We start from the raw sequence: 12,593 nt of genomic DNA, 5'->3' as shown, positions 1-12,593 counted from the left end.
GGTTATTGTGTGGTTACTGCTATTACTAGCAAGGCCAAGTAAAGTATTTTCAGTCACTCTTGAAAGCTATATATTTAAACTAAAGGTAAAAAACAAAAAACTGGGTAGGAGGGGAAAACTCTATTAATAGATCATTCTTATTGGATGACTTCCTGTGATGCTGCCAGTGTGACTATTAGAATGTATTATACATTACATTACGATTTTGATAGATTCTTAGTAAAGGTATTTGGTCCAGTTACCCCAGGAAGTGCAGTCTCCTTGGGATGCTACTGGTCAGTGCTGAGGACCGGGCAGTGGGCAGGTAGGTGACGGCTGCTCCTGCCTAGTCCTGCACGGATGGTGGTCCCCAAGAGTGCAGAGGGGCCGTGTGGTGTCCTTTCCTATGGGTGAGTTTGGGTTTGGTTTATTTAGTTTGTTTGCTTGTGTTTGTGGGAAGGAGTAGCAGCTCCGCTTCGGTTTGTTTGTATATAAAAACAGATGCACTTCACTTTTGTAAACTGGCATCTTAGTTTTCGGCCATTTAACAAGAAACCATCCTAGTGAAACGTAAAAAAGAAAATCACCTTCTTTAACACATTTAGCAAATAACCAACATTTACTGTTTTCTCTCAGTGACTTCAGTGATTTTCAGTAATTTTTATGTGAAAACCAGCCAGCCTTCTTTGGAAAATAAGTCTATTTTATCAAAACAAAAGATATCTGGTCCAATGGTGGGCTCTATCAATTTTACCCAGTCTTTTGTTAGAATTATGTTAGCATACTTCCTCTACAGAATACAATAGAAAAACCCCTTCTAGAACATGTTCCCATCTGTTGGTCCTCATGAGTAAGAATGTGAGCGGCATGTGTAGTATGAAAAAAAAAAACTCTTCTAGAATCACGTATTGTGAATCCCAGCTGTGACACAAAGGAAATAAAATTCAGTAATACATAAGGATGACAGAAATTTTACAAAGCAGCAATTACAAAGAACAGGTTTTTGGAGATTTCTGTGGTAGCTTTCCACCCTTCTGTGAACATACAGCATATTAGCTGTAAGTTTATAAAACACTAGAAAAGGCTGACGGAATAAATACTTACACTGATTTTTCCCTTTTATTTCTGTGTTTTCAAATTTCAGAACGACGACAGTGAGGATTTCGGGGGTAAGCACAGAGTCTTGGTCCCTGCCTGCCCTTAGAGTTTAGTTCTAACAAGCTTTCCCACTAATGGCTTCCATTCTGGTAAACAACTTGTGAGACAAATGGAGAGTCAACACAACCTCAGCTTTCCAAACTTGATGTTTTCTTCTGAATGTTTATCAGGGTGTTGTATTAGCTATCAGTCTGTTGTGTAAAAATGTATAGTCACCTTAGCTTAAACTATTATGTGAGAACTTTTAAGAATTCTAAATTGTAAAGGGAGGCTAGTTTGCCACTTTATATGTTTCAGCAAAGTCAACTTGATGTATCTGTGATAATTTATTCCATCTAACTTGTACCTAGGTTTGGACAATGGGGGAAAATCATTACTACCTTGCAAACTTAGAATCTAACAAAATTGCTCATTAAACGTCAAAGTGATTTTCTCAATTTAGTCATAAACAAATCTACAATTGTTTTGCTAAAAATTCTCTTTAGAAGGATTCCAAAGAGTTATCAAATGAACAGTTATTAACTAGGATTTATCTGTTATATTCTAGATTATTCCAATCTCTGGTTATAATGGAATATGATCTATAACAAGAATAAATTTGAGCATGGCAAATTTAAAGTTGTAAAACTTTACTTCTCTACAGGTTAAGCTTTTTTTTCACTAGTATAAAAAGGCTTTTATAGTAAAAATAGAAAAGATGTTATATGTGTTACTTAGTTCCTATGTTTTAAAGAATGAAAATAGCCAGTAAATAGTTTTTATAGGTAACTAAGTTTAAGAAGTTTACCTTTCTCCTTCTGTTTTGCTTTTAATAATGTCTGATTAGTATCTACCTTTAAATCATTCAAATGAAATCACAGAAAATATAAATAATGCAATATAAAATAAACAGTTTTATTTTTTATGTGTCTCCAGCCATCGATCAATGGCCATTTTCAGAGTCCTATTTGGTATAAGTACCACTGAAGGAAGAACAAGATTTGTCATGGGACTTGTACGTTTCTTTTTGCTGATCCAATTTTCTATTGCTTCCTTTTCGTATGAATAGCCATCTAAAAACAAAACAAAACCACATACACAAATTATTTGCAATGTAGGAAAGGGAAGTTAGGATTACTAAAATGGGTACAAAAACTCCATTGCCAAGGCCTTTACTGTAATTTAAGTGGTAGTCTTGTCTAGCACCACTGCTCCCCAAATATTTCTGCAACAACATCCTAAATTCTACCATTTAAGATGCATTAAGATTGCACAAATTACCTCAAACAGTGTCAAAAAACTGAAAAAAGGACTGTCAAAAATTCAGATGTAGCACAAAGGAAGAAAGGAAACGAGCCAGGTAGAGGAAAGTGGTAGTGAAGCTACAGTGCCCTGCTAGTGCTGTCAGCTATGTGTCAGTTAATGTGGCTAAAGATGGGAGCAAAAAGCTCTGGGGATGACAAGGCAAAACTTTCTGACATGTTGAAAAGTCAGGGAAACAGATACCAAGAGATTATAGAGCTCACCCCACTAAGGACTTGACAGTAAAGGGATTTACTATGCAAAAAAAAAAAAAAAATTCATTGGCTAAGGTTTTTCATACCATGTTCTTACAAACTTTTTTGCACGTGTTAAGGTTGGAGGTTTTGCTTCACTACTTTTTTTATACTTGTAGCTCTTTCTCTTAAACTTAAAATCTTAGTTCCTAATTACATTTACACATTAACCTATTTCTTTTAATCTGCAATGCATACAACTGTTTCAAACTAACAATGCCAATATATTACTAATGTAAGACTGTGAAAGATTTTTTTCTGGCTCCTTCTGTCACCAAGATAGATCCACTAGGGTTGTCTAATTGAAATCCTGTGTTTGACAATCACTTGAAAAAAAAATTTCTGATTATGTTACTGGACATATAATGTGGTCCATTTGCTTCCCTTTTTATCCTCCCAATTTTTAGAGACTGGTTTGTTTTTCATGATGTATTTTGACATTTAAATGGTTTCAAAGTAAAAACTATAAAAAGTCACATTAAGAGTTTCTCTGTCCAACCCACGTTCTCTCCCTTCCCATATAGGTAACCATGTATGTTAGTTTGTTTACCCTTTCCTTTTGAAAATATAAGCAAATGTATGTGTACAGACACAGTGCACATACATTCTTACATAAAAGTTAGCATGCTCCACACTATTCTGTACCTGGTTGGTTGGTTTTTTACTTAACTATACATTGCTTTTTTATTCCCCCACAGTACTCCCCTGTATGGATGTATTGATGGACATCTGGGTTATTTCCAATACCTTTTTACAAATAGTGCTGCAGTGAACAGTGAGTGCTATCATTTGGGGGGAGATTCTAGCAGTAGGACTGCTGCATCAGAGAAAATGTATACAATTTTGTTAGAAATGCTAGTACTTCCATAGGAATTCTACCATCTTTTTTCCCCACTAGCAATGGCATTTAGAGTGCCTGAATCTTCCCCAGAGCCCAACCAAGAGAATATGCTGTCAAACTGAGTTTTTACCAGTAGTTTTATTTTATTATGAAGGAGCTAGAACATTTCTTTGTATGTTTGAGCCATTCGCTTTTCATTTTCCTGTAAACTGACCATATTTTTGGCTCACTTTTCTATTAGATTGTTCTTTATTTCAGAAGATTTATTTTTGAGATGTAACTGACAAAAGTTTCAGGTGTGCAACATGATTTTTGCTTTTCTTTCTCCAGATTGCTTTGGTTAGTTGGAATCTTCTGTGGTTTCATACAAATCTTAGGATTGTTATTTTCTGTGAAAAATGCCATTGCGATTTCGATAGAGATTGCATTAAATCTGTAGATTGCTTGGGTAGTGTGGACATTTTAACAATATTATCAATGAGCACAGAATATCTTTCCATTTATTTGTGTCTTCTTCAATTACCTTAATGTCTTGTAGTTTTCAGTGTACCGATCTCTTACTTCCTGAGTTAAATTCCTAGGTATTTTATTCTTCTTGATGCAATTGCAAATGGGTTTTCTTAATTTCTCTTTCTGCTAGCTTGTTACTAGTATACAGAAACACAAGTGATATTTATATATCAATTTTTGTTAACCTGCAACTTTATCGAATTGTTTGATTAGTTATAATAGTTCTTTGGTGGGCTTTATAGGGTTTTCTATATATATTACATCATATGCAATAGAGACAAGTTTTACTTCTTTTCCAATTTGGATGCCTTTTCTTTTTCTTGCCCAAATGCTCTGGCTAGGACTTCCAATGCTATGTTGAATGAAAGTGGTGAGAGTCTGCATCCTTGTCTTGTTCCAGATCTTTGGAGGGAGAGGTTTCAGCTTTGCACCATCGAGTATGATATGAGCTGTGGGCCTGTCATATATGGCCTTTATGATGTTGAGGTAATGCTCTCTATGCCTGCTTTATTTACAGTTCTTTTTATCATACATGGATATTAAATTTTGGCAAATGCTCTTCTGCATCTATTGAGATGGTCATATGATTTTTAATCCTTCATTTTGTCAATGTGATATATCACACTGATTGATTTACAGATGCTGAATAATCCTTGCATCCATGGAATAAACCCCACTTGACCATGGTGTATGATCCTTTTAATGTGTTGTTGAATTTGGTTTGCTGATATTTTGTTGAGGATTTTTGCATCTATGGTTATCAATGATATTGGCCTGTAATTTTCTTTCCTTGTGGTGTCCTCGTCTGGTTTTCTTAAGAGTAATACTGGCTTGTAAAATGAGTTTGTAAGTGTTCCTTCCTCTTCTGTTGTTTGAAAGAGTTTAAGAAGGATTGATATTAATTTTTTTAATGTTTATTTCATCCATGGAATATGAACATTTTTCAATTTTTATACTTATTTCTTTTGGATTTTGAGTCCAGGTTAGGAAGTATCCCTATTTCCAGGTTATCAAGGAGTTTAGCTACATTTTCTTCTGGGACTTGTAAAGGTTTCATTTTTTTATATGTCTAATTCATTTGGAATTAATTTAGATGTGTAGTATGACAGATGAAGCCAGTTTTATCCTTTTCCATATGACTACTTAGTTGTCAGAATACCCCTTTTTTAAATTCCTTATTTTTCCCACTGATTTAAAATTTCATGTTTATCATTCACTAAATTTCCAAATGTACTTGGATCAATTTCTGGATTTTTAAGAATTATTTTCCATTAGTCTGTCTATTCATGTGCCAATCTCACACTGTATACTTTATAGACACTTTATAACATGTTCTAATATCTGGTAGGGCTCTTTGTTTTTTATAATCTAGGTTATTTGTTGTGTGTTCTTTCCAATGGAACCTAATAATCACCTTCTGTATTTCTAGGAAAAAGCCTAATAGTGACATCTTGCTCGCGATGAGTCTTCCTATCTATCAGTGTGCTATGCTTTCCATTTTTTTTCCAAGTAGACTTTACAGGGATGTTTTATAGTGTTTTGTTTTTGTTCTTGTAAATTGTCTTCCATCATACCTTTTAACTGCTTTTTGTTTACACACACACACACACACACACACACGAAGGCTATTGATTCCGCATTGATGTAACTTGCTAAATGCTGATTAGCCCTATTAACCTATGGTGCCTCAGCTCCAAATCCATATGTAATGCTGAGGACTCAGCATGCTGGGAGCCAGGATACTGTAAACCACATTTCTGCTTTGCCAGCTGGCTTCTTGTTATGTCCTGCAATAGGATTTCTCTAGAAGGAGACAAAAACAAGGTGAAGGCTCCTATCAGTGTTGTGCCTGGTCATGGCCCTTTATCTGGCAGGGGTAACTGGTTATACTCTCCAAATTTTTTTATATTTGCTTCATTGTAGGTACTGCCCAAAGCTCTTACCCTTCCCCCTTTAGAGAAAGAAGCACCAGCTGGGTAGCTCCCCCTTCTTAGAAGCCTGAGTTCTGGTTCTGAGAGACCCACGTGAGGTTCTAATAACCTCAACTCATTCTCTTTGTTCCCTGCGTCCTAGCGAACATAGATGCTTTCTGCAGATACTGTACCACCTTTTGTTTTTGAGATATAAGTCACATACCATAAAAGCCACCCTTTAAAATATACAATTCAGTGGTTCTTAGTATAATTTACAGAGTTGTGCAACCATCGCCACTATCTAATTTCAGAACATTTTCATCATTCCATAAAGAAACTCTGAACCTATTAGCAGTCATTCCTCTCCCCCAGTGACCACTAATCTACTTTGTCTCTACGGATTTGCCTATTCTGGACATTTCCTATAAACAGACCCATACAACATGTGGCCTTTGTTGTCTGGCTTCTTTCACTTAGCATAATGTTTCCAAGGTTCATCTATGTAGCATGTATAGTATCTGTTCCCTTTTATATCTGATTAATATTCCATTGTGTAGATATACCAGATTTTTAAATTTGTCCATCCAGTGATGGGACATTTGAGTTATTACCACTTTTTGGCTATTATCAATAAGACTGCTATGAACATTCAAGTACAACTTTTTGTATGAACATATTTTCAATTCTCTAGGATAAATATCTAGAAGTACAATTGTGTGGTCACATGGAACTTTCTGAGGAATTGCCAAACTGTTTTCAACAGCAGCTGCACCATTTTCCACTCCCACTAGCAATATTTCTGCATCTCCTTGCCATCTTCCATCCTTTTGATTCTAGTCATCCTAGTGGGTGTGAAGGTGGTATCTCTTTGTGGTTTTGATTGTCACTTCCCTAATGATGTTGAGCACCTTTTCCAGTGTTTATTGGCCATTTGTATATCGTCTGTGGAGAAAGGTCTATTCAAATCCTTTACCTGTTTTTTCAGTTGGGTTATTTGTCTTACTATTGAGTTGTAAGAATAGTTTCTGTAGGAAAATATACTCAATTTTTATTTATGCAAAGCTGATATATAATGAACCGCAATCTTACATACCACACTGGCCTCTGAAAAATGGTGGGCGTGTGAAATATTGTGAGTTCAGTGACTGACAGCTAATTCATTTGCCACCAAGCTGGATACATATGATAACAGCATGTTTTTAACCCTCCAGGTGAAAGGGGCCCACTTTTGTTATTAATTTCTTAGTTACATTCCACTGTGGTGACCCAATGGTGTTTTTGTTATTTCTGGCGATCTATTCAAAAAGAAGGTGTACTTCCTATTTTGGACTGACAGGTATGATCAAGCCTATTACTGTGCTGTATTTCTCCTTCCATTGCCTTACACTGTCTGTAGCTTCTGCTCTGTGAAAGTCTTTGCTGTGTTTGGGACTGCATAGCTAGTAATGGTTTGTCCTCACTGAGAATCGTGGTCTTCAGTATTATATAGTATCCTGTGTCATTTTAACTTTTTTTTGGTCTGAATTCTCTTGCAGGCAAGTATGTAACTCCTTTATTTTTAGTTGCAACTGTCTCATTTTTGTCTATCCTTTTATTTCTAACCTTTCTGAATCTTTAAGTTAGATTGTGCTTTGTCAACTAACCTCAAATCTTTCATCTCTTTAGGGATGAGTTAAGCCAAATTGTTTATTATCAGTACGTTTGGTAATACAGTTCTGTCATTCTTTTTATATCTTTATAGATTACTTACATAAATTCTTTCACTGTAGAGCTGGTTTCTTCCATTTTGATACTTAGGGAAGTTTGTATTTTTGATCTACTGGTTTACCTTTACACTAATACCTTTAAAAAAGATGAGACCAATAGTATTAGTGTCTATTGGTTCCTTACTATATAAGTAATATTCAAATTAGCTAGTAGTCTTTTTCTGTCCCTCACTGTCTAAACTTCAAATAGGCTTTTTACTCAGTTAATAATCAGTGAGCTTATTCAACTTTTCATACTCTCTACTCTCCATGTTTAATAGTTCTATGATATCTACATTGTTAGAGCCTATTATCATCTTATAGTATTTTATCACCTTTAATTGAATTCCCTTAAATGAATAATTTTTCCTTCCCTGCCTGTGGGTTGTCAGTTTCTTGAGCGGTAGCAGTGAATAAAATATCAACCCATTCACTCTATGGAGGTACAAGCTTCCTGCTATAAGAAAGTCAGTTACACTGGTCACAGTTTATCCTAAAGTTTAATATAAGCTTTCTATGATATTATAAAGTAGTGATTCTTTGGAATAATCAACAGTTTTCTACTGGGGTCAAATACATTCCCTGAAACATTTGTTTAACAGAGAAAGTAGGAATTCTGAGTGCATTGCTGTTTATATGTCAGCTTTCAAACTGTTCTACCAAAGTTCATCCCAAAGCACTAAAAGGTATTATCAGAGCTACAGTACAAAGCAAGGACCGCTTCCCCACCCACAGACAGTGTGTCTGTCATGTATAATTAAAAAAGCAATGAAACACTGTAACTAGAAATAACTGCATCTGAAAATTTGGATTTCTTTTAGAAATTCATGCCTGAAGTTTACTATAACTAGAGTTAGCTTATTTGAAATCAAACATGTATCACTAGGGGAAAAAACTGACAGTTTTTAAAAGAAAATATATAGTGCACATACATTCAGTATTAACTAAGTTTGCTTGTTTTCATATTTTTTAAATTGACCTAAGGATTTTAAAGCTTTCAATAATTTTTAAAATTATTTTTGCCCAGACAGTACCATCTGACTCTTGCTATAAACCAAGATACTGAGTTGACAAATCAAGAGCTATACCAGAAAGAAAAAAAAAGAGCTATACCAGATAGTTCTAGGAAATAAACAATATTTAATAAGCTCTATTCACAGAATTTTACTTCATAATTATTATTATTATTTTTTGCAGTACGCGGGCCTCTCACTGTTGTGGCCTCTCCCGTTGCAGAGCACAGGCTCCGGACGCACAGGCTCAGCGGCCATGGCTCATGGGCCCAGCCGCTCCGCAGCATGTGGGATCTTCCCGGACCGGGGCACGAACCCGTGTCCCCTGCATTGGCAGGCAGACTCTCAACCACTGCACCACCAGGGAAGCCCTACTTCATAATTATTGAATATACTCACATAATTAAGTTGTGATAAGATACCAAAGTAATGACACTTACTTTATTCATTCCATACACTGCTATTTCTAGTAATAAAGATTAAGTAAACCCCCAAATTTCTTACTAGATTATACTTAAAAGGTGCTTCTTTTAGTCACCATTTCTAACATGGATAGCTGACTTACAGGTTCAAATGGCTTTGCTCTAGTGAAAAAAGTTCAAGTGAAAAATATTATTAGCTCACAGGCCTGGGCTCTGAATTTTTAATACATCTGTTGTCCAAGTTCTTAGCCCACCGCTGCCCACCTGTTGTCCTGAGAAACAGACAAAGCAAGCCCAACACTCCTTTGGAGCTATATGCCCTCTTCCTGTACTCAACTTCCACAGGTAACACTTGACTGAAGACAAGCATGCAGAAACAAAGAGAAGGATTAGATCACACAAACCTCAGAAACTGATAATAGAAACAACCAGTGAGTATTCCTAAAATGGGAATGAATCTAAAACAATGTACTATGAAAAAGAAATATTTAATACTTATACAGCTAATTGTGTATCATTAGGCTGTTCCAGGGCACTGTTACCTGTATTATTTAATCTGTACAACTTTATGAAGAAATTCATGCATGGCCTGAATAACTTTCCAAGATCATACAAGTATGGAAAGACACAGCTGGGATTTAAACCCAAGCAGTCTATGCGCCTTAATCTACATGCTAAATCAGATTTCCAGAAATGACAAATACTGAAATGTTGAAAGAAAATCTCAACGGTATAGCATTAACACAATGCAGAAGAGATGACTGGTAGGCAAGCTGGAGAAGGTGTACAGAATGAGAATAGCAAAGTTTTCCAGAACTGATAAAAGGCACAGAATTCATTCAAGAAGCAGTGTACCCTGAACAAGAGAAATAAAAATACATATCAAACTGAAACAAAAAATCAGAAACTGACATTATACTTGCACTGAAACAACAGATGCTAAAGAATGTATTCTCTATAAATAATTGAGATAAATCACCGTTGAAACGGAGCAGGACCCTATGGTCCTTGCCCCCCGCCCCCAACCATGTACTCAGCCTGCCTTTTGTCTGTGGAAAAACTTTAGCCAAAGAATAAGTTTAATCGGAGTGCAGAAACAAAGGAAAACAGTCAAAGGAGATCAAATAATAATAGTTTAGTCATTAAGCATAGTCAAGGACCTTTAGTTCCTCCTTAAGGGCTACAGATAATATTCTGAGCCATATCCTGTGAGCTGTCTTATAAATACTGAAACCTCCACCAGGTGGAAGAAGTTATCTACATGATGACCAGGCTCTAGTCATGACATAAGCTGCCACAAGAACTGGCCTCAAAGAAATGGAAACTGAACTTGGAACTGAAGATTAACTGTACCTAAAACGATCAAGATGATGCTGGTAAGGCCACCGATGACCAACTTCAAGATGACTGTCAGAGCTGACTGTATTGTTTCTGCCTGTAGCCCCCTCCCTCTGTCTATATACACTCTTGCCCCCTAACTGTCGGCAGGGGGAGTCAGGCTTTGGACTGGCATCTGCCCTCCCCGCCAGTTGCCAGCCTCCAAAATAAAGCAACCTTTCCTTTCCTACCAACACTTGTCTCTCGAGAATTGGCTTTCAAGCAGCAAGCAGCCAGACCTGGGTTTGGTAACACTGTGAAGGCTTTAGAGAAAAATCAGCGTGCTCAGATAAGGTTTATTAGGTTTATACAATTTAGAATGATGAGTTATAAATGTGAACACTTATTTTTCTAAAAATTAACATATTTAAATATTCAGAAGAGATGGAAAGCTTGACTAGTGAAAGTTGTCATTCCTACTCGCTCCACCCCAAAATTAACATTTCGTTTTTAGATTTTTCTGTCATTCTAATCAAAACGTCAATGAGATTTTCTTTTGTAGCATAACAAAATGATTCTAAAATTTATCTGGAGGTCAAAATGGACAAAAATTGCACATGCTAATATTTAAAAATAAAGCTGAGCATAATTAAAACAAAAAAATTAAATATGGCAGTGCCTATCAGTATTGAGAATTTATCCAACAGAAATAGTTCAACAAGTATACCTGTATATACTATATGACTGGATTTTTTTCTGCAGAATTACTTGGCAAAATGTCTTAACAGAGTAAGAGTTAATATATGGAACATCCATACCATAAAATACTGTCCTACAGTTGAGAATGAAGTAGTTCTGAATATACTAACAAGGGAATACTATCTGATATATATTAAATAAAAAATTTTTAATGTATCATCTTATTCGTTATAGAACAAAATTATAAGTGGCTAGAAAAATACCTGGAAGGATATACCAGAGTATGGAAGAGTCTCCACATTTTCAAAATATTTATTTCTGTGTTGCTGAAGTGTTTTTCACCAAGCACATGCTGCAGTCATAATTTAAAAGGATAGATAAAAAAATACTGTGTAAGAATGCTGAAATATAGGCAGAAACAAGTCTCAGAAATTTTTTTCTGAGACAGTTAATTCAACAGATTTAAGATATAAGGCTTCCAAAACACCATGGGGAAGAAAAAAGCCAAAAAGGACATGTGATCAATTCAGGAAAGAAGGGGGAAAAGGGAAGTAGAAGAAAGCAAAAGAAATTGGTTCTGTTCTATTAAAGATAAGACTGAATTTTTAAAATTTAATTCAACTGTATGTTTTCCACAGGGAACACTTCTAAAACAAACACAGGAAGGCTAAAAATAAATGGATGGTGACTAGCTGGGAATTATGCTAAATGAAAAAAGCTAATCCCAAAAGGTTATATACTGTATGAGCCCATCTATATAACAATTTTGGAATGACAAAATTTTAGAAACAGAGGACACACTGGGGTGGAGGTGGGAAGAGAGCAGGCAGATGATGGATATAGTTATAAGAAGGCAACAGGAGCAGTCCTTGTGGGTTTTGTCTTCAATAGTGGTTGATACTCAAACTTCCAAAAGGGGCAAAACTGTATACAACTTAATACACATCTGGGGAAATCTAAATATAAGATTTGTGGATCGCATCAATGTTAATACCCTAGTTGTAATAGTACAGTATCATCTGCAAAATGCTACCAGTGAGGGAACTGGGAAAAGTGCAAGGAATCGCTCATTTCTTACAGAACAGAGTGTGAATCTACAATTGTTTCAATAAAATAAAATTTAAAAATGAACGGGTGGCACCACAAAGGTTTAAATGAAAAACAAAGGCAATACTAAATGTACAGAAGGCTATGGAGCAACTAGAACTCTCACCCGCTGCTGGTGGAAGCATAAACTGATTCAACCACTCCGGGTAACTACGTATATCCATTCCTAGGAATACACCCAACAGAAATGCATTTGTACATTCATACACACAAAAAATGATCAAAGGTTCATGGCAGCATGTTTACGATAGCCAGCAATGACTATCAATAGTAGAATGGATAAATAAACTGTATACTGACACGAGAATGAACAATTACTGCTTTGTGCAACAGCACGAACAAATCACACAAACA

The 12,593-nt window shown here is 35.8% G+C and overlaps 1 protein-coding gene across 4 annotated transcripts in view; it reads right to left on the bottom strand.

Annotated features, from left to right (window-relative positions):
• Window positions 1-2,027: 2,027 nt before the first annotated feature.
• Window positions 2,028-12,593, bottom strand: part of WDSUB1 (WD repeat, sterile alpha motif and U-box domain containing 1) — a 76,217-nt gene continuing 65,651 nt past the window's right edge. For all 4 annotated transcript variants that reach the window (XM_082657705.1, XM_082657703.1, XM_082657704.1 and 1 more), the window contains one exon: window positions 2,028-2,189. In XM_082657705.1, coding sequence (XP_082513831.1) covers window positions 2,032-2,189 — 158 coding nt within the window. In that variant the 3' untranslated portion in view covers window positions 2,028-2,031. The remainder of the gene's footprint in view (window positions 2,190-12,593) is intronic.

Source organism: Grampus griseus (genome assembly GCF_964374135.1).
Source record: "Grampus griseus genome assembly, chromosome: 7".
Taxonomy (NCBI): Eukaryota; Metazoa; Chordata; class Mammalia; order Artiodactyla; family Delphinidae; genus Grampus; species Grampus griseus.
Note: the sequence above shows the minus strand (reverse complement) of the source record. Positions and strands in the feature narration are given on the sequence as shown.